Below are 23,316 nucleotides of genomic sequence, written 5' to 3' on the forward strand. Positions count from 1 at the left end.
TGGTCTTGGTATCAGGGTGATGGTGGCCTCGTAGAATGAGTTGGGGAGTGTTCTTCCCTTTGCAATATTCTGGAAGAGTTTGAGAAGGATAGGTGTTAGCTCTTCTCTAAATGTTTGATAGAATTCGCCTGTGAAGCCATCTGGTCCTGGACTTTTGTTTGTTGGAAGATTTTTAATCACAGTTTCAATTTCAGTGCTTGTGATTGGTCTGTTCATATTTTCTCTTTCTTCCTGGTTCAGTCTCGGCAGGTTGTCCATTTCTAAGAATCTGTCCATTTCTTCCAGGTTGTCCATTTTATTGGCATAGAGTTGCTTGTAGTAATCTCTCATGATCGTTTGTATTTCTGCAGTATCAGTGGTTACTTCTCCTTTTTCATTTCTAATTCTATTGATTTGAGTCTTCTCCCTTTTTTTCTTGATGAGTCTGGCTAATGGTTTATCAATTTTGTGTATCTTCTCAAAGAACCAGCTTTTAGTTTTATTGATCTTTGCTATTGTCTCCTTCATTTCTTTTTCATTTATTTCTGATCTGATCTTTATGATTTCTTTCCTTCTGCTAGCTTTGGGGTTTTTTTGTTCTTCTTTCTCTAATTGCTTTAGGTGCAAGGTTAGGTTATTTATTCGAGATGTTTCCTGTTTCTTGATGTAGGCTTGTATTGCTATAAACTTCCCTCTTAGAACTGCTTTTGCTGTGTCCCATAGGTTTTGGGTCGTCGTGTCTCCATTGTCATTTGTTTCTAGGTATTTTTTGATTTCCCCTTTGATTTCTTCAGTGATCACTTCGTTACTAAGTAGTGTATTGTGTAGCCTCCATGTGTTTGTACTTTTTACAGATCTTTTCCTGTAATTGATATCTAGTCTCATAGCGTTGTGGTCGGAAAAGATACTTGATACGATTTCAATTTTCTTAAATTTACCAAGGCTTGATTTGTGACCCAAGATATGATCTATCCTGGAGAATGTTCCATGAGCACTTGAGAAAAATGTGTATTCTGTTGTTTTTGGGTGGAATGTCCTATAAATATCAATTGAGTCCATCTTGTTTAATGTATCATTTAAAGCTTGTGTTTCCTTATTTATTTTCATTTTGGATGATCTGTCCATTGGTGAAAGTGGGGTGTTAAAGTCCCATACTATGATTGTGTTACTGTCAATTTCCCCTTTTATGGCTGTTAGTATTTGCCTTATGTATTGAGGTGCTCCTATGTTGAGTGCATAAATATTTACAATTGTTATACCTTTTCTTGGATCGATCCCTTGATCATTATATAGTGTCCTTCTTTGTCTCTTGTAATAGTCTTTATTTTAAAGTCTATTTTGTCTGATATGAGAATTGCTACTCCAGCTTTCTTTTGATTTCCATTTGCATGGAATATCTTTTTCCATCCCCTCACTTTTTTTCTGTATGTGTCTCTAGGTCTGAAGTGGGTCTCTTGTAGACAGCATATATATGGGTCTTGTTTTTGTATCCATTCAGCCAGTCTGTTTCTTTTGGTTGGAGCATTTAATCCATTTACATTTAAGGTAATTATCGATATGTATGTTCCTATTCCCATTTTCTTAGATGTTTTGAGTTTGTTATTGTAGGTGTTTTCCTTTTCTTGTGTTTCTTGCCCAGAGAAGTTCCTTTAGCATTTGTTGTAAAGCTGGTTTGGTGGTGCTGAACTCTCTCAGCTTTTGCTCGTCTGTAAAGGTTTTAATTTCTCCATCAAATCTGAATGAGATTCTTGCTGGGTAGATTAATCTTGGTTGTAGGTTTTTCTCCTTCATCACTTTAAGTATATCCTGCCACTCCCTTCTGGCTTGCAGAGTTTCTGCTGAAAGATCAGCTGTTAACCTTATGGGGATTCCCTTGTGTGTTATTTGTTGTTTTTCCCTTGCTGCTTTTAATATGTTTTCTTTATATTTAATTTTTGATCATTTGATTAATATGTGTCTTGGCGTGTTTCTCCTTGGATTTATCCTGTATGGGACTCTCTGTGCTTCCAGGCCTTGATTAACTATTCCCTTTCCCATATTAGGGAAGTTTTCAACTATAATCTCTTCAAATATTTTCTCAGTCCCTTTCTTTTTCTCTTCTTCTTCTGGGACCCCTATAATTCGAATGTTGGTGCATTTAATGTTGTCCCAGAGGTCCCTGAGACTGTCCTCAGTTCTTTTCATTCTTTTTTCTTTATTCTGCTCTGCAGTAGTTGTTTCCACTATTTTATCTTCCAGGTCACTTATCTGTTCTTCTGCCTCAGTTATTCTGCTATTGATCCCATCTAGAGTATTTTTAATTTCATTTATTGTGTTTTTTCATCGTTGCTTGGTTCCTCTGTAGCTCTTCTACGTCCTTGTTAAATGTTTCTTGCATTTTGTCTATTCTATTTCCAAGATTTTGGATCACCTTTACTATCATTCTGAATTCTTTTTCAGGTAGACTGCCTATTTCCTCTTCATTTGTTAGGTCTGGTGTGTTTTGACCCTGCTCCTTCATCTGCTGTGTGTTTTTCTGTCTTCTCATTTTGGTAATCTTACTGTGTTTGGGGTCTCCTTTTCACAGGCTGCAGGTTCGTAGTTCCTGTGGTTTTTGGTGTCTGTCCCCAGTGGCTAAGGTTGGTTCAGTGGGTTGTGTAGGCTTCCTGGTGGAGGGGACTAGTGCCTGTCTTCTGGTGGATGAGGATGGATCTTGTCTTTCTGGTGGGCCTGTCCATGTCTGGTGGTGTGTTTTGGGGTGTCTGTGGCCTTATTATGATTTTAGGCAGCCTCTCTGCTAATGGATGGGGCTGTGCTCCTGTCTTGCTCGTTGTTTGGCATAGGGTGTCCACCACTGTAGCTTGCTGGTCGTTGAGTGAAGCTGGGTCTTGATGTTGAGATGGAGATCTCTGAGAGATTTTTGCCATTTGGTATTACGTGGAGCTGGGAGGTCTCTTGTGGACCAGTGTCCTGAATTTGGCTCTCCCACCTCAGAGGCACAGCCCTGATGCCTGGCTGGAGCACCAAGAGCCTTTCATCCACCCAGCTCAGAATAAAAGGGAGAAAAAATAGAAAGAAAGAAAGGAAGAAAGAGGATAAAATAAAATAAAATAAAGCTATTATAATAAAAAATAAGAAAAAAATTATTAAGAAAAAATTTATTAAGAAAAAAGTCTTTTAATTTTTTAAAATAACTTTATTAACGTCTTATAATTAAAAAGAAGAAAAAAATTATTAAGAAAAAATTTATTAAGAAAAAATTTTTTTTAATTTTTTAAAGTAAAAAATATGAAAAAACTTATTAAGAAAAAAAATTTTTTATTTTTAAAAATAGAAAATAAGGAAAATATTATTAAGAAAACATTTATTAAGAAAAAAAATTTTTACGTAAAAAAAGAAACAAAGAAACAAAAAAAATGGACGGACTGAACCTTAGGACAAATGGTGAAAGCAAAGCTATACAGACAAAAATCTCACCCAGAAGCATACACATATACACTCACAAAAAAGGGAAAAGGGGAAAAATTAATATATCCTGCTCCCAAAGTCCCACTCCTGAATTTGGGATGATTCGTTGTCTATTCAGGTATTCAACAGATGCAGGTACATCAAGTTGAATGTGGAGATTTAATCCGCTGCTTCTGAGGCTGCTGGGAGAGATTTCCCTTTCTCTTCTTTGTTCACACAGCTCCCGGGTTCAGCTTTGGATTTGGACCCACCTCTGCGTGTAGGTCGCCTGAGGGCATCTGTTCTTCGCTCACACAGGATGGGGTTAAAGGAGCAGCTGCTTCGGGGGCTCTGGCTCACTCAGGCGGGCGAGAGGGAAGGGTACGGATGCGGGGCGAGCCTGCGGCGGCAGAGGCCGGCGTGACGTTGCAGCAGCCTGAGGCGCCGTGTGTTCTCCCGGGGAAGTTGTCCCCGGATCACGGGAGCCTGGCCATGGCGGGCTGCACAGGCTCCCGGGAGGGGCGGTGTGGATAGTGACCTGTGCTCGCACACAGGCTTCTTGGTGGCCGCAGCAGCAGCCTTAGCGTCTCATGCCCGTCCCTGGGGTCCGTGCTGATAACCGCAGCTCACGCCCGTCTCTGGAGCTCGTTTAGGCAGCGCTCTGAATCCCCTCTCCTTGCGCACCGCAAAACAAAGAGGCAAGAAAAAGTCTCTTGCCTCTTCGGCAGCTGCAGACTTTTTCCCGGACTCCCTCCCGGCTAGCTGTGGTGCGCTAACCCCTTCAGGCTGTGTTCACGCAGCCAACCCCAGTCCTCTCCCTGCAATCCCACCGAAGCCCGAGCCTCAGCTCCCAGCCCCCACCTGCCCCGGCGGTTGAGCAGACAAGCCTCTCGGGCTGGTGAGCGCTGCTCGGCGCCGAGCCTCTGTGTGGGAATCTCTTCGCTTTGCCCTCCGCACCCCTGTGGCTGTGCTCTCCTCCATGGCTCCGAAGCTCCCCCCTCTGCCACCCACAGTCTCCGCCCGCGAAGGGGCTTCCTAGTGTGTGGAAACCTTTCCTCCTTCACAGCTCCCTCCCACTGGTGCAGGTCCCGTCCCTATTCTTTTGTCTCTGTTATTTCTTTTTTCTTTTGCCCTACCCAAGTACGTGGGGAGTTTCTTGCCTTTTGGGAGGTCTGACGTCTTCTGCCAACGTTCAGTGGGTGTTCTGTAGGAGCAGTTCCACGTGTAGATGTATTTCTAATGTATCTGTGGGAAGGAAGGTGATCTCTGCGTCTTACTCTTCCGCCATCTTGCCCAGACCCCCTGGATTAGCTTTTTTAAAAAAAATTTTATTGGAGTATGGTTGCTTTACAGTGTTGTGTTAGCTTCCACTGCACAACAAAATGAATCAGCCATACATATACAGATATCCCCTCCCTTTTGGACTTCCCTCCCATTTAGGTTACCACAGTGCATTAAGTAGAGTTCCCTATGCTATACAATAAAAATATGGAACACTTCATTAATTTGTGTGTCATCCTTGCACAGGGACCATGCTAATCTCTGTATCGTTCCAATTTTAGTATATGTGCTGCCAAAGCGAGCACGAGGATTAGCTTTAATGAGGGGAATGGATGCTTCCTCTGAGACAGAAGTGAAAGAAGATAGGAAAGGTAAAGACATTGGCCAGAAGTCCCTAGTTAAATAGGAGGAGAGGGAGAGATCTTCTTTAGAATAGGAGAAATGGTATTTTTTTTTTTTTTAAAGGATTTTTCTTATTTATTTTATTTATTTATTTTTATTTTTGGCTGTGTTGGGTCTTCGGTTCGTGCGAGGGCTTTCTCCAGTTGCGGCAAGCGGGGGCCACTCTTCATCGCGGTGCGGGGACCGCTCTTCATTGCGGTGCGCGGGCCTTTCTCTATCGCGGCCCCTCCCGTCGCGGGGCACAGGCTCCAGACGCGCAGGCTCAGCAATTGTGGCTCACGGGCCCAGCCGCTCCACGGCATGTGGGATCTTCCCAGACCAGGGCTCGAACCCGTGTCCCCTGCATTAGCAGGCAGATTCTCAACCACTGCGCCACCAGGGAAGCCCCGAGAAATGGTATTTCTGAGTTTTTTGAAGACACATCCTGTTTCTCTTATGCCATTTCCACCCCCAGTCTAAACCTACTTATAACTTTCAGCTATTCTTCATATGATGTTTTTCTAGATTCTTGTTTTGGGATGCTCTTCTCTGGACATATTCCAATCTGTTGATGTTTCTGTGAAAGTTTAGTATCCACACTTGAACTCAGTACTCTAGATATAGTCTAGCTAATGTAGGGTACAAAGGATCTGTTGCTTCTCAAGTTGTTTAGACATTTATTCATTTACAAAGGCTAGGATGTTCCTATCTTTTAAGTTCTTACCTTTCATCCCAAGAGATGCCTACAGGGGTAATTGGTACCAGCCAGGGCATCAGGGGTTGTTACTTCTGTGTTAAATGCCATTCTCATTGGCTTTTCTTCTTTTTTCTCTATCAAGTTTATCTTTACTAACTGGTTGTTACTTCTTTTGGTAGTGGGTCTTGTTTCTCAATAGTTTTTATTTCCCCTGCTACCTCAGCTATTTTCTCTACTGATCATCATCACAATCCCACTTTATATCTTTGTTCTATTTATTTTCTCCTTTAATAAAGAATTGGTCTTCCTTTATCTGGTCATTCTCTTTTGCAAGTTTCAGAAGGGCTATGGTTAGAGTGTTAAATTTGGAAGGGGGAACCAGTGCTGGCAAACTGACATCTTCACATCCCCTTTCTGTCTGCTATTTTGGCACGCTTAGCATACATAACCCAAAAAGCCATTTTGAAACATCTAGAGGTTTTGGATAAAATATAACAAAGATCTCTTTAAATGCACAATTGAGCTTTCGTGTATCAGGGAAATACATACAGCCAAACCAAAAAGGAAGCTAAAACCCAGGGCTTAAAAATAGGAGCATTTGGGCTTCCCTGGTGGCGCAGTGGTTGAGAATCTGCCTGCCAATGCAGGGGACACGGGTTCGAGCCCTGGTCTGGGAAGATCCCGCATCCCGTGGAGCAACTAGGCCCGTGAGCCACACCTACTGAGCCTGCACGTCTGGAGCCTGTGCTCTGCAACAAGAGAGGCCGCGATAACGAGAGACCCACGCACCACGATGAAGAGTGGCCCCCGCTTGCCGCAACTAGAGAAAGCCCTCGCACAGAAACAAAGACCCAACACAGCCAAAAAAAAATAAATTAATTAAATACATTAAAAAAAAAAAAGAATCCCAAGGTCAAAGCAGCCTATCCATAAATTTAAAAAAAAAAAAAAAAAAAAAAGGAACATTCTTTTCTATATCCTCTCCCTTTTTCCTACCATTTGTTTTTCTCAGTTTTGGTGCTACTGAGGCTTACCTTTAATAGCCATTTCCAATCGGAGAGAGAATTTCTTTTGCTTTTATCAGCAATTCAGCATTAAGATATATATCATGTCATTTCTTCTCACTAAGCTGTTTTCATCACTAATTGTGATTGGGGTTTTTTTTTTGTTTTTGTTTTTTCCCTGAAAGGTGCTAACACATTGTGAGTGCTTCATATGTGTTTACTGGATAAATATTGAAGTGTTACTATATTACCAACTGCATAATTGTCTATTCAGAAACTATGTTTATTTTAAATGATTAATTTTAAAGAAATGGAGAAATTTGATCCATTGGAAAAGCAGGCCCCAAATTTGGGTTCACCAATTTTAGTGTTATTTCTTTTTTTTTTTTTTTTTTTTTAGGGACACCGAGGTCCATGGGCCCATTTGCTCCTGCATCCACAGCCAGTGTCAGCTCTCTCCTAAGACTGCCTTCTTATTTATTTATTTATTTATTTTGGCTGTGTTGGGTCTTTGTTGCTGTGTGCAGGCTTTCTCTAGTTGCAGTGAGCGGGTGCTACTCTTCGTTGTAGTGTGCGGGCTTCTTATTGCAGTGGCTTCTCTTGTTGCGGAGCATGGGCTCTAGGCGCGCGGGCTTCAGTAGTTGCAGCACGCAGGCTCAGTAGTTGTGGCGCGTGGGCTCTAGGGCATGCGGGCTTCAGTAGTTGTGGCATGTGGGCTCAGAAGTTGTGGCTCGCGGGCTCTAGAGTGCAGGGTCAGTAGTTGTGGTGCACGGATCTAGTTGCTCCGCGGCATGTGGGATCTTCCCAGACCAGGGATCAAACTCATGTCCCCTACATTGATTGGCAGGCAGATTCTTAACCACTGCTTCACCAGGGAAGTCCTAGTGTTAGTTCTTTGTATACATTCCACTTGCTTGTAGAATGTTTTAGACTAAATATTATTTCATGAGAACACAGTTTTTCAAGGTTTGGCCAATTATGGATTGTGGATTTGGGGGAGAGTGCTGAGGTGAACAGAATGGTAGTAAGTAATTTGAATGAGAATAGTAGATGCTGACTCAAGGTAGGGGATGATAAATTACAAAATATTATGGAATTAACCTATATTTTGAAAAGGAAAGGTATATAAATTTGACCTATTTAAATTTTATACTATTTGTGATAATACTGGGATAGCAGTAAATAGTTCCTGGCTCCACTGTTTCCCTTAAGTTTATGAGAACGATCCATTCCATTTTGACAATTCTCACATTCTCTTACCAAAGAAGCTAATTACATCAACCATGGGTTTGGAAAGACTGACTAATTTTTACAGTCCGAAAGTATAGTTGGACTGTACTGTTGGACAGTACAAACAAAAGTATAGTTGGACTGTACTGTACAGGTGGATTCTTAACTACTGCACCACCAGGGAAGTCCATTATCTTCTTTTTGTTTCTACTATTTCTTACTCATAGTGGCTTATTTTCTTTCATGTTCAGTGGTTTCTAAATTTGAATTTGTGTTTTTTAGAGCTTTAACTCTTGGAACTCTTGGAGGCCTGAGTTTAAAGTGTATTTTTTTTTTAATTTTATTTATTTATTTATTTATGGCTGTGTTGGGTCTTCGTTTCTGTGCTAGGGCTTTTTCTAGTTGCGGCAACTGGGGGCCACTCTTCATCGCAGTGCGTGGACCTCTTACTATCGCAGCCTCTCTTGTTGCAGAGCACAGGCTCCAGACGCGCAGGCTCAGTAGGTGTGGCTCACGGGCCTAGTTGCTCCGCGGGATGCGGGATCTTCCCAGACCAGGGCTCAAACCCGTGTCCCCTGCATTGGCAGGCAGATTCTCAACCACTGCACCACCAGGGAAGCCCCTAAAGTGTATTTTTTCAGAGAGGATTTATATCTGCTTCTGCTAAGCATTTATGTCTACCTCTGGTACTACGAACCCAAATCACTTTATTCTACATTTTTGGCTCTGAGGGGCACAGAGATTGTGTTAACTTTGGCCTCAAACCCTTGTGAGGACAGAATTGTGGTTAGGAATTCTTAGAGCAATGGGATTTATTTCTGTCATTCTAATCTGTTTAGAGCTAAAACCTTACTTTTCCTCTCTGCAACAGATTTTTTTAACAAGTTTTTAATTGTTATTTTATTTTTTTTACTGAGGCTGTTGTTCTTTGGGGGTTTTAATTTTTGTAGGAGTCCTTGATCTATCCTCTCAGCTTGCTTGGGCTTCAGACTTTGGCTCCTGCTCCCCTTCCAGTCCTACCTTGGTTAAGCCCAGTCCCACCTTGGTTAAATCTATCAGGGATTGGTAGACTTCCTTGAACAAATTCTTCTTCCAGTGTCAATGCCTGGATTCATACCTTCTGTCCCTCATTCCCTTCCCCAGGCTCTGAGGAATTCCATTTTCCTTTTCATCTCTATATTTAAAATATTGTTTAGTTTTTCAGAATTTTAAGGCGTGCTATTCCAGGAAGGGTTTTTCTAACATTAAGTCCAAACTTTTGTGAAAATTTGAAGGAAATCAAATTAGTAGTAAGAAAGTTGGTTGAAAGACATAGAATGAGAGTGAGAAGAATTAGATTATTTCAAGGGATATTTTTTAGGGAGTGGAAAAATATTAACTTTTTATGCCACACATTGAAACATTGTTTTAAGGAGATGCATAAGTTTCTACAGTTTCATTTCCTTCCGTATAGTGCTATATATATTTATAAATTATTTTATTTCCATTTTTATTAGTGTCTATACATATCATATCCAGAAAATTATAAATCAAGTGCATTTCAGTTATGCCTTTTTGGCAATAAATTCAGATCACGTTGACAGATCTTCAGTGGTCCTCAAGCCTCCTCAACAATGCATTTATAAACCATTTTTTACTGGGTTAATTATACAATAAGATTTTATTAATTAAAAACATTTTTACATTATATATTATTTTATAGTGATATTTCTTTTTTGTATTGAGCTGAAAATCCCATACTAGAGATTACTTTAGTACAAGAGGACAAAGTTGCCATAATGACACTATTCAGTTTAACACACAGAGACATGTGCACATACTAAGGACCTGGTAGACATTTTTAAATTTTTGAGAGGAAAAAAATTTTTTTTAATGTATAGCTGAAAAAGCTTCCTCTTTGAAATCTTCCTTGATCTTCCTCAAGGCAGAAACCAATCTCTTCCTGCAATACTCACAAATTCTTGTCTTCTATGTTATGTTCCTACCTCCTTCTACCTTTTGCCCTCAAAATAATTCTTAAATGTCTACATTTTTGAGGTACTTTTTTCTAGGCATTGGTGATACCATGATGAAAAAAATAGATGTGGTCTACATTTCTACTAAACTTACAGTTTATTAAAGGGAATAGATAATCACATAACATTATAATGTAGTACTATAAGTGCTATGATGTGGAAGATTAGATTGATGTGGAACACACAGGAAAAGTGCTGGACTTTAGGGGCAAGCAGTATCTTCCTGAGTGAAATTATATTAAAATGAAGATTTGACATGTAGTGTAGGTCTGTGGTTCTCAATTGTACTCCCTAGACCCTTATTATTACCTGGGAACTTGTTAGAAATGGAAATTTGTGGGCCTCATCCCAGGCTACTGAATCAGAACTTCTCACGGTGGCACCCAGAACTGATTCATGCTGAAGACTGAGAGCTGGTGGTATAGGTGATGGCGAGATAAAGAGGGCTAGGAGTTAGATCCTGCCAGACCAGCTTTTGAGATCCTTACAGAAGAACACAGAGAATGACACTAATAGAAAAAAGTTTAGTATGCTTGGAGCATAAATAAGGTAGAAGGTCTGGGGAGAGTTGGGATGGGCAAGAGAGAATATGGAAAGGAAAGCAAGGAGAAGATTGTCCAGGTTTTGTAAGCCACGTTAAATTGTTTAGATTTCATTTACCATTAATATTTATTTGTACATCTGTTTCCTCAGATAGAATGTAAATATACAAGGGCCAGGGTCATATTTCCATACCTCAGAACATCCCTCAACTATTCTTGGTATAGAGTTGGTATTAATGCATGCTGAACTGAGTGAACTTATTGAATATTCACAAAAGCCTCGTGAGGTAGGCATTAGTACTCTTACTTTATATTTGAGAACTAAGAGAAGGTGAGTGGCTTACCAACGTAACAAGGTCAGATGGCTACACAGAAGCAGAGGTGTTTCACAAATTCAAGCTTTTGGGTTTTGTTTCTAGAATCTCTTTTTTATTTCACACTACCTTTCTGTCAGAGTGCTAAGATTACAGAGAATACGTATGAATACATAAAATGACAGAATTTTTTAACCTAAGCATTCCTAATGCAACTGTGCTTCTTTTTCCTTCTTTTTTTTTTTTTTTTCCAGACAGAAAAAGGGAGCGCACTTCACGAAGCAGCTTTGTTTGGAAAGGTAGATGTTGTGCGAGTTCTGTTAGAAACAGGTAACTATCATGATTCTCCATGGAACTTATCTTGATTCTCCATGGGGCTTATCTTGCAAAAAACTATTTGTATTTCAGGAGTAGACAAAGGAAAATGACACTTTTTTTTTTTTTTCTTGACAATCACCCTTATTTCTTACCTTCACTCTAAATTGCAGGTAGGTATTCATACCATGTAGAATTGAGCCTCAGTGTTTAGGAAAAAAAACTGATAAAAATGTGCACCTTCCTTTACTCAGTAGATACTTTAATAAAAAGCTTTTAGAAATTATAATTTTATACATTTAAATCACATTAAAATAGAAACTACCAAAAAGAAAAGGAAATCTCTGCCTTCTATAGGAGGGTGGAACTGATCCCCATGAAGTTAAGACAATTGCTTGGTTTATTAAAGAACGTACTACTTTCCCTAGGTTTTTATACTGTGAATAATGGTAAACAGAAATTAGAGTTCCCTGTCCTTAAGGTAAGTTCTCCTTCTAGTTACTTCATCAACTGAGTAGCTATTGTTTGTAAGCTGCAGTGATTTAAAGGGAACCTTTTAGAGGGAAAGCTTTGAAGCAACAACAAAGTAGGCTTATTTATCTCCATATGTATATTATGATTGAAACAAAATTGGAACTGAGGTCAGATTTTTTTAAGATCAACAGGCATGGATAATGGAGAGGGTGTGGAGAAAAGGGAACACTTGTGCACTGTTGGTGGGAATGTAAATTGATACAGCCACTATGCAGAACAGTATGGAGGTTCCTTAAAAAACTAAAAACAGAATTACCATATGACCCAGCAATCCCACACCTGGGCATATACCCAGAGAAAACCATAATTCAAAAAGACACATGCACCCCAATGTTCATTGCTGCACTATTTACAATAGCCAGGTCATGGAAGCAACCTAAATGCCCATTGACAGACGAATGGATAAAGAAGATGTGGTACATATATACAATGGAATATTACTCAGCCATAAAAAGGAACGAAATTGGGTCATTTGTAGAGACGTGGATGAATCTAGAGACTGTCATACAGAGTGAAGTAAGTCAGAAAGAGAAAAACAAATATCGTATATTAACGCATGTATGTGGAACCTAGAAAAATGGTACAGATAAACCAGTTTGTAGGGCAGAAATGGAGACACAGATATAGAGAACAAACGTATGGACGCCAAGGAGGGGAAGCGGTGGGGGGTGGGTGTGGTGGTGGTGTGATGAATTGGGAGATTGGGATTGACATATATACATTAATATGTATAAAATGGATAACTAATAAGAACCTGCTATATACAAAAATAAATAAAATAAAATTCAAAAAAATAAGGCATGGATACAAATTTATACTTGTAAACAATTGACCTGAGTCTTTTGTGTTTTAAACTATATTTAGTGTGTTTATTTTCCTCAGTAAAAATGTTAAATGAAAAGTGTTGGCAGACTATTGCATTGTGATTGTTCTTATGTGAAGTTAAAATTTCATGTATATGTAACTTTGATATGTAACACAATGATATAATAAATGAGGCAACCAATTAAATATGTGCTGATAACACATTGCCATACAAATTTAAGCAAATACTTAATAATTTTATTATAATGAACTAACTGTTGAGGCTAGATCCTGAAACCTGGCTTTGTTTGTGCTTAGATATTTGTGAAGTTTATAAACTTTTTGCTGTTTGCTACATTAAACTCTTTACAATAAAAACTCTTTACAATAAACATTTCAGAATTAAAATAATTCCAAAGGTATTTCAGTTACAAACTTCAAGAAGTTTGCTCACCCGGTATTTGATGAGTATTGCTGACATTGAATATAAGCTTGCCTAAATAAATATTAAATATTTGACTTTGTATTTGGACAATAATTCAAAATAATCCTGTTTTTTCAACTTTTGTGAATACTAAAGTATTCTAAGACTGTTCTTATACTACTTACATGGTAAATTATTTTTATTTTTACCATATTATACAGAATATAAAAATCATATGACCATTATACTTCAGGAATTTAAATTCTAAATCAGTAATATTTTTCAGCTTGATAGTCTACCATTTAGTTAACTAGCTATAACCTCAATTATAATAACCTAGCTATAATTTGAAAAAACAATATTAATGAATGGATCAGCGCCCTTTAGGAGTTAATTCATTATCAAGAATGTTCCTAATCTTTGGCATCAGTGGTCTCCCACCTTCTTTCTTACTAAAATCGTGTGTGTGTGTGTGTGTGTGTGTGTGTGTGTGTGTGTATGTGTGTCTTAATTTTAAAAAAATCACCTTAAGTGCTTGGCTTGTATACTTTTGACATTAGAGCAGTTATGTATTGACTGTATCTTCTAGTGATACCCCACTTGTGTACATCTAGTGGGTTTTTCTTTTTCTTTCAGGAATTGATGCCAACATAAAAGATAGCTTAGGTAGAACTGTCTTAGACATTCTGAAAGAACATCCATCTCAGAAATCTCTCCAGATTGCAAGTCTCTTACAAGGTAAAGAGTATTGAATGATGGATGAGTTTGCGTTACAGTTAAGATTAAATTAAAACTGTCCTAGTTTTCTCTTGGGTTTTAACATTTACTTTTGAATGAACTTATTATTTGCTTTTTTTTCTGGTAGACTTTTAAACTCAATAATAATTACTACCTTTTAATGTTTTATTTCGGTTTTTCAACTGCTCAGTAATTTTTAAAAAGCTAAAATTGTTTTACTTATGTGATATTAAAAAGCGTTTTTAATTAAACACAAGTAATAAATATGTAGTTATGAACTTGAAGGTATTAGGACTGTAAAGTGATGATGCTAAGGTATTATCTTACACTTGAATAATGCTTTAAGAGTTTTCAGGGATTTTCTATTATTTTGTCTGTTTTCTGTAACTGTGAGGTAGATAAGTCAGATATCGTTATTCTTCTTTTTGCACGTGAGGGAAACTGAAGCTCCAAGAGGCTAAGTGACTTGCTCAAACTTATATATCCTATTCTAAGTGGTAGAACTGGTGTGTAAATGCTGGGTTAACAACAACAAAATTGTACTTAGTTGAAAGAATACAGATTATTTCCTACCAAATCCAGTAGTACAAGACAATTCCGTCTTGCCAGCCTTTGGTTTTGATAAAGGTCATTTTAAGTACATTTGTAGTTAGTTGCAATTACTAGGTCTATTGAAGGTTTGACAACCATCTAGGTACTACTTTTTCATTTGTAGGATTACATACTTCCCCATTTGATCTAAAACTTTTATGAAAAATTTAGATTTAAGTGCTTTCCGTTTCTGCTTGGTGATTAGGCCTGATATGTAGCATGTTCCCTTAAAAATCCAGTTGTTTGTTCTTTCCTTTCCACTTAGCTCCTGCACTGTTCAGTGGGGATTATCCCCTACAGTTGTTACAGATTGGCTGTGAATGTAATAGAGGGAGGTGGGATGGGTGTCACTGGATATCATTTGAGAAGCTGAAGAGCAGCTTTGTCCTGCAAGGAGATAGGTGATTTAAAACCATGTTGAGCAGGAGACATGCATAATAGATACAGGAGTCAACAAAGGCCAAAGAGGGGAGGAGAATAGATGCACTACAGGAGGTCATTATGTTCTTTTCTTTCTTTACTTCTGAAACCTCTCAGGGAAGTTCAAACCCCTACAATTTTCTTGTCAATAAAGAAGTTAATTGCAAGTCAAGCGCATATAGAGATAAATCAGAGGCGAATACAAGTATGGCTCTTCATATTAAATCAAATTAAAATCAAGTTGAATGAAAACTGAAAAATAAAAGAGTGATATACAATATTTTAAAAAGTTTTTCCCTTCTAGGCACTTTGTATTTCATATTGGATTTTTGCCTCTAACTGAACTTTAAAAAAACTGAGACTTGTGCATAATATGTCTTTTCGGAGAAGCAAAATAAATGTCATCCACTAAAAAGGGGGCATGACAAAATTACAGACATTTTTAACATATTGCATTGGTTCAACTTAGATGAAAATGTTATTATATGGGAGTAACTCTCTGTTCTCTTAAATGGTCAAGATTCATTAGGTATGCCAATTTGTGATGGAGTATTTGTGACATCTTTGAATTTTTAAAATTATTGTCAAATTTTAGAATGTGAACACATTATATTCTCTGCATTCCTGGTTATCAAATCACTGGTACATTTTATTTTATTATTTATTTATTTTAATTAATTAATTAATTAATTTATGGCTGCATTGGGTTTTCGTTGCTGTGTGCGGGGTTCCTCTAGTTGCAGGGAGTGGGGGCTACTTTCCGTTGTGGTGCACGGGCTTCTCATTGCGGTGGCTTCTCTTTTTGCGGAGCATGGGCTCTAGGTGCTCAGGCTTCAGTAATTGTGGCTCGTGGGCTCAGTAGTTGTGGCTCACGGGCTCTAGAGTACAGGCTCAGTAGTTGTGGCACATGGGCTTAGTTGCTCCGCAACATGTGAGATCTTCCCGGACTGGGACTCGAACCTGTGTCCCCTGCATTGGCTGGAAGATTGTTTTTCTTTTTTTTTTTTTTTATAAATTTTTTAATTAATTAATTAATTAATTTTATTTTTGGCTGTGTTGGGTCTTCGTTTCTGTGCGAGGGCTCTCTCTAGTTGCGGCAAGCGGGGGCCACTCCTCATCGCGGCGCGCGGGCCTCCCACCATCGTGGCCTCTCCCGTTGGGAGCACAGGCTCCAGACGCGCAGGCTCAGCAGTTGTGGCTCACGGGCCTAGCTGCTCCGCGGCACGCGGGATCCTCCCGGACCAGGGCTCGAACCCATGTCCCTTGCATTGGCAGGCAGATTCTCAATCACTGCACCACCAGGGAAGCCCTGGCTGGCAGATTCTTAACCACTGCACCGCCAAGGAAGTCCCAAATCACTGGTACATTTTAAGTCTTATGAAAAAGTTTGTTATTGTAGTAAAGACAATTTATAGTAGGTAAAATTACTGCCTGGGTCAGAAATTTTCAGGATAAAACCCCATAACTTGCTTTCTTTTCCTATTAGAATTTGCCTTGTAGAATTGCTGTTACATAGAAACTATTTGGATAGTATGAAAACAAAGTGGTTGGCATGATAGCACAGAGTCTCTTAAGTGAATTTCAAGAAGAAGGGGTTCCTTCTGAATAAAGAAGTGCAAGTATTGATTTAACCCCTTAGCCAGAGGCTATAAACCATCCACTGTGGGCTGAATGCCTTTTGGCGGGTAGCAGATATGTTTTGTTTAGATCACATACTTTTGGCTCACACTGTGTTTCTGTAAAAATTGAATTAGCTTTCAGCATTTAAAAATCTAGGATTTCAGCTAACTCCCCAGAGTTTTGGTTTCTCAAAAAAATGCAGGCTTTCATTTTACTTCATTGCCGAACTTTAGATGGGGCATCTCCTCTCTGGTTAACCAGGCTCGGCAGGCTTTCAGTTTTTTTTTGTTACATTGAGGTTGAATGTTAGTTGACATTTATCCCTGCATTCAGATGCTGTTTTCTTTATGATTAAGAGAAAAGTGAGATGCTTCTTGTATCTATCTGGCTTTGCCACTTATTAGCTGAATGAACATGGCCAAGTTAATAATCCTTCCCCTTTAGTTGTCACCTTTAAAACTGAGATAGGGGCTTCCCAGGTGGCGCAGTGGTTGAGAATCTGCCTGCTAATGCAGGGGACACGGGTTCAAGCCCTGGTCTGGGAAGATCCCACATGCCGTGGAGCAACTGGGCCCGTGAGCCACAACTACTGAGCCTGCGCGTCTGGAGCCTGTGCTCCGCAACAAGAGAGGCCGCGATAGTGAAGAGGCCCGCGCACCGCGATGAAGAGTGGCCCCCGCTTGCCGCAACTAGAGAAAGCTCTCGCACAGAAACGAAGACCCAACACAGCCAAAAATAATAAATATAAAAAACAAAACAAAAACAAAACTGAGATAGTACTAGTGCTTGTGTCATAGTTTTGTGAAGATTAAATGAGTTAATTTATATTAAATACTTAGAACACTGCTGGGTGCATAGTAAGCAATATTTAAGTTTTATTATTATTATGTCCTCATCAGAATTGGAAAAATGAGAGATAGCCTGAGTGTGGGACAAAAAAAAAAAAAAAAAAGGTAAAATGTCAATAATAGGGAATTCCCTGGCAGTCCAGTTGTTGGGACTCTGCACTCTCATTGCCAGGGCCTGGGTTTGATCCCTGGTCACAGAACTAGGAGCCTGCATGCTATGCGGCACGGCCAAATGAAATGAAATTAAAAAAATTAAATAAATGTCAATTAAAAAAAAGAATGGGAAAGAACATTATTTCTTTATTGAACTAAAGTTCAATATGCAATTGTACTTATCTTAAGATTACAACACCATCATAAATTAAACTTATCCCACTTCATTCATGTATGTTACCTGACTGATCATTATATCCATCTGAATTTGATATCCCTGTTTAGGGATGAAGTCTATTCAAAGCATCATTCAGAGAGTTTTATACCTTCAAGTAGGATATATTTACGGAAACTGAGGATGTTAAGGAAAGGTTGTGACAAAAATTTAGTTTTCAGAAAAAGTATTCGTGAGTCTCTTCTAAAACATCTTTTCTGTTTTAATTAAAAAGCTTTAAATTAATAGCTCATCATGAAGTTCTTTCAGTTTGTTTGGTTTTTTGAAGTTCTTTAAAAACTTAGGATATAAAGAAATAAATGAAAAAATGACCATCAAAAGTAAAACAAAGTTAAAGTTTTTAAAATAAATGAATTCAAGTATATAATTTCAAAAACTTATATACACAGAATATTTAGAAGACGTGGGAAGATCAACAGTCCTTGAAGCACACATACAGGAAGATACAACACAAGAAACACATATATCATCTCCTGTTGAGTCTCCTTCCCAGAAGACCAAAAGTGAGTAGCTAATTGTAAAACCCTTGAAATGATACTGTCTGTTATGTACTAAACTGTTATGTTTGTCCTATATGTACAAAAAGGCTCATACTTGTGAAAATGTCAGGTCTAATAAGTTATACTCTATATTTTATCCATTTATTCGGTCAACATTTATTGAGCTCCTGCTATTTGTCAGGCACTATTCTTGGTCCTGAGATACAGTGGTGATCAAAGGATATAGCAATCCCTGCTGTCATGAAGTTTAAATGGAGTGGGTATTTCACAGTTGACTTTTTTTTCCTAAGGTATGTTTTTAATGTAGAATAAAAATATTTATATCTGGATTGTAACTGCTAGGTTTTTTTCAGAATGAATTATTGGGATGAAGTTCCTTTCTGAGAATAATTAGAAAAAAATGAATATTTGCATGCAGCCTACAAAATTGTCATGTTGACAGTTGATGCAGATTATATATCTGTTCCTTCTGTTGTCCCTTTATATCATAATTTATTAATTACTTACATAATTATTTGTTTAAATACGTTCTATTTCTTTTTATTGAACCTAGGAAGTAGGCTCCCAGCACCATTTCAAATTTGTTAATGAATTGTTGAATGAATTCTGTCAGTGAAGTATAATGCCCATAAAAGACTATTGAAGATTAAATGCTATAGTAAATGAAACCTTAGGAATTGTAATTCCAGATGCTTTTATGTATTACATATATGTAAACCTTCAATACTTATTTCCATTTTGAGAAAGAATAAAAATAGGCAAAACTGGAATTTCTCTTTGTCTTTTAACATTATTGTACTAGTTATGATTTAGAGCTTGCTTTCAGTAAAACAAATTTTCTGACAACTTAATCTTGTTTGCCATATTTTGAGTTCTAGCACCATACTAGTTATATTTTTATTGTTTAACATCAAGTTTTAGCAGTATTCTTTCTTGAAACTTTTGAAAAATTTACTGTCTTCTTACAGGTGAAACTGTGACTGGAGAATTATCGAAACTCTTGGATGAAATAAAGCTCTGTCAAGAAAAGGATTATTCTTTTGAAGATTTGTGCCACACAATATCAGACCACTACTTAGATAATTTGAGCAAGATTTCAGAGGAAGAACTTGGGAAAAATGGAAGCCAGAGTGTCGTAAGTAAGGGGGGAAAGAAGACAATGCGTCTGTCTTTGCCAGTTTGTTGTGTACCTGAGAGGCATAGGATTTATGCGTTATCCTATCTTCAGATTTATCCAGTGTCAAATGTCAAGCTTCCTGTTGCTCTTGCCCTGATATTCATTGGTGTTTCATTCTCACTGCATGTGTAGGGAAGAAATGCTTTGATAAATCGCTTATGGATTTTGATGATCTCACTGTTAGACCCTCTTAACACATGAATTCATAGTTTCTTTATGTTCTTTTAGTTTTATTAGGCATAATGATATTGGTTTCCAAAGAAAAAAGAAAACCTTCCTTTTGTCTTTTTTCCCTGTTTTCTCTATGATCTGAGTCTAACCCCATCTTGAAGAAGAAAGACAAAGCTGAGCCATGCGTATATACTTCCCCAGCCACTCTGTAAGTGAGAGATAATAGGTGAGAGACGTTGTGGAAAGTTTGACCTGCATATTTCTATAATCTTATGCAAATCCAAATGGATTTGCATGCAACCTATAAGCTCAGAATTTAAATCATGTGTTAGAGATTCTTGCTTATTTGGATTTTTATGTTAACACAATAGCAAGAAAAACTATAGAGAATCAATCAGATTAAAGTCAAGATTTGTGTACCTGTCTTTTATCCTATAGAGGAAGGATTTATAGGATGCATTGGTATTAAAGGAAATGCATTATTATGATATGAAACCTTTTCTCACTTTTAGAACTTATTTTATTATAGAAATATTACACTTTCTTCAAAAGCCCATAATAGAGTGGATTGTGTTAAGTATGTCATTTTATTTATGAAAGCTAAAAAAAAAATTGCTAAGTATGGTGACTGTTATGAGAACATTTACTTCATTTAGTTACTTAATGTGAGCAGTGACAGTTTCCCAGGATAGTATTTGCTTATCTAGGTCCATGGCCAGTCTTACCTTCTAGGCCTGTTTTTTCTTTTTTTCCTTTGCCGCCCTGTCTTTTGAAAACATCACATTATTGGCTCCAATAAAAGCTCTTTTGAATAATTATGATTAATTATATATGTACTGAAGTAAATACTTGTAGATTTTACCAAATGAAATTTTTATATTGATGAAATATTTACTGTAGTAATTTTAATGTTAGGACAAAACCCCTTGTTTTAAATAAATCTAAAACAGGTCTATGCTAACTCCAATTACAAACCAGTTACATTTCAACATTTCCTTGAAAGTTGGTTAGAAATTAAAACGTATTTATCCTACATAAACAGTACATGGTGTTCAGGTCCACTAAGTGGCTGCTTCGGGCCCTCTACTTCTTAACCCACAGATTTTCTGAAAGCCCTAATTTTCTAGACCAGTGGTTTCTAAACTTTTCTTGTTGTAGGTACCAGTAGTAAACAAATTTTGAGCAAACATCCCAAATGTATTTATAATTTTATATATATATATGTACACATACATACACACACTTATTCTAAGAATATATGCTATAAATTATGGGGCATATACTACAAGAGAAATTCAAATGAAGAGGATAAAGAATAAGTGTAAAATAGAAGATCTAATTTTTTTTCTTTTATTCACTTGGTATCTTGCGCACTTTGGGCTCTACGTGATCTGCTTGGAGAACGTAATTCAAACTTACAGCTTTTGGGTGGTGATGGCAGGGGTTTTTGTCATTGAGAGGGTGACATAATTTGGGGAAATGATGGCCAATATTTTTTGTAAGTCAAAGAGTGTTATTGTGATAGTAGTAAGGGAGAAATGAATGCTCATAAGTTGAAGTTAAGTTCAAAATTCAAGGTTGTACTTCCATACAAGCAATCACTGTTTGTTCCTGTGACAAACTTTATATTGAGTTCTTTGAAAATATTGTCATACAAAATATTAAAGGTTACATGAGGCAGAAAAGCAGAGGGTACATTACATATGAGTAAGAGCAAGCAGTTCTATTTATCTGGAGTAATAAAGTTTATAAAGGGGGACAATGGGAGATAAGATTAGAAGATAGGTCAAGGTCAGTCCATGGATGATTTTGAATGTCAGGGTGAGAATTTTGGTATTTATTTTTTAGGAAATGAGAAAAATCTAAAGGATTTTAGACACATAAAAGGCTTTATTGGAAGTGGCCTTTCAGAAGTTGAATACGATAAAAACTTGTTATTGAATGTTTAAAAAGTAATGCAATTTCTTAGAACCTTCTCTACACCTGTGTTTTATTTGGGTTCATTCTTGTTTTGTTGAATATCTGTTTCCATTTATCAAAAGTGTTTTTCCAAGTTTTTAAAATGAATTATACTCTCAAGTTATGCAAAAAATTTAATTGAGTACTTACAGATCACCTGATATAGATGGTCATTACCACATTGTGAGCTATAGAATTTATAATAGCAATAATGAGATGCGGTTTCTGACTTCAGGGAGTTCAAAATTTCTACCCCAAGAAGCCTTCAATCGCAGTGTGCAGACAAGACTAACATATAAACAACAAATATATATTATAAGAGCTGACATTTATTAGGTGCTTGCTATTTGCTGTTCTAAAGCTTTGTATGACTTATGCCACCTAATCCACACAGTAATCCTAACAATGGAGTTACAAATTTGGGAAATGACTCAGCTGGCAATTGGCAGATCTAGGATTCAAACTCAGAGCCAATGTCATTACTTCCCAGCTACATTTCTTATAATAAACTACCCTGTGGCCAAAGGAATGTTTTTTTAAAGGGAGAGGTTAGTGATTTATAGGTATTCATTGAAGTCTTCATGGAGGTAGGGAGAAATTAAACTGGGATCTGGAGAAAGGGGAGACATTCTTTGCACTTTTATTGGAATGAATGAATGAATGAATGGGAGAGGATTCTAGCCTGCAGAAATAGGATGTGTAAAAACACAGAGGTGAGGCCTAGCATTTAACATGAGGATGATTTACCATAAGAATTTGTTTTGAATAGTGGGGAGTAAAGCTGGATAAGTAACGATAATATTTAACACTGACAGAACACTTTATTTATATTAACTGATTTAATCCTCACACTAACCCTGTGATATAGGTAGTATTATTCCTCCCATTTTACAGATAAGAAAACGGAGGCACAGAGAACTTGTATGACTTTCCCAAGTTTACACGGTAAGTACCAGGGCCAGGATCTGAACAAAGGCAGTCTGGGGCTTGGAGCCATACCCCTTACCACTCAACTATTTACTTAGAGAACAGGGACAAATAATTAGATTTGGGAAGCTATTCAGAAGTTTAATATTGATGCTGAGGAGAATAACTTTTGAGTATGGGAGTTCTTTCATGAAGGTGACATTTTTAAAAGATAAAAGTGGTAACTATATGTCAGATGTTCTGCAGAGGGACTCAAACAGTGACTCTCAGCAATGGTCATACGTTAGACTTATCTGGGAAGGCTTCAGAAAATACTGACACCCTCAGGTATCATGGCAGACCAACTAAATCAGAATAGTATTGGCTGACTCTGAGCACTGTTCTTTTTTTTTTTTTTTAGCATCTTTATTGGAGTATAATTGCTTTACATTGTTGTGTTAGTTTCTGCTGTATAACAAAGTGAATCAGCTATACGTATACATATATCCCCATATACCCTCCCTCTTGCATCTCCCTCCCACCCTCCCTATCCCACCCCTCTAGGTGGTCACAAAGCACCGAGCTGGTCTCCCTGTGCTATGCGGCTGCTTCCCACTAGCTATCTATTTTACATTTGACAGAGTATATATGTCCATGCCACTCTCTCACTTCGTCCCAGCTTACCCTTCCCCCCGCCATGTCCTCAAGTGCATTCTCTACGTCTGTGTCTTTACTCCTGTCCTGCCCCTACGTTCTTCAGAACCTTATATTTTTTTTTTTCGATTCCATATATATGTGTTAGCATACGGTATTTGTTTTTCTCTTTCTGACTTACTTCACTCTGTATGACAGACTCTAGGTCCATCCATCTCACTACAAATAACTCAATTTCGTTTCTTTTTATGGCTGAGTAATATTCCATTGTATATATGTGCCACATCTTTATCCATTCATCTGTCGACGGACACTTTGGTTGCTTCCATGTCCTGGCTATTGTAAATAGTGCTGCAGTGAATATTGTGGTACATGACCCTTTGAATTATGGTTTTTTC

The 23,316-nt window shown here is 37.8% G+C and overlaps 1 protein-coding gene and 1 non-coding gene across 10 annotated transcripts in view; one reads left to right on the forward strand and one right to left on the reverse strand.

Moving 5' to 3' along the window:
• Positions 1-23,316, forward strand: part of ANKS1B (ankyrin repeat and sterile alpha motif domain containing 1B) — a 1,183,808-nt gene that overhangs the window by 213,855 nt on the left and 946,637 nt on the right. For all 9 annotated transcript variants that reach the window (XM_007165834.3, XM_028166489.2, XM_057556581.1 and 6 more), the window contains exons 5-8: positions 11,124-11,199; positions 13,583-13,684; positions 17,941-18,054; positions 19,020-19,186. In XM_007165834.3, the coding sequence (XP_007165896.2) occupies positions 11,124-11,199; positions 13,583-13,684; positions 17,941-18,054; positions 19,020-19,186 (459 nt within the window). The remainder of the gene's footprint in view (positions 1-11,123; positions 11,200-13,582; positions 13,685-17,940; positions 18,055-19,019; positions 19,187-23,316) is intronic.
• On the reverse strand, positions 4,888-4,991 carry LOC114238391 (U6 spliceosomal RNA). Its single transcript, XR_003623778.1, has one exon. It is a non-coding gene; the product is annotated as a U6 spliceosomal RNA (small nuclear RNA).

Source organism: Balaenoptera acutorostrata, chromosome 11 (assembly GCF_949987535.1).
Source record: "Balaenoptera acutorostrata chromosome 11, mBalAcu1.1, whole genome shotgun sequence".
Classification (NCBI taxonomy): Eukaryota; Metazoa; Chordata; class Mammalia; order Artiodactyla; family Balaenopteridae; genus Balaenoptera; species Balaenoptera acutorostrata.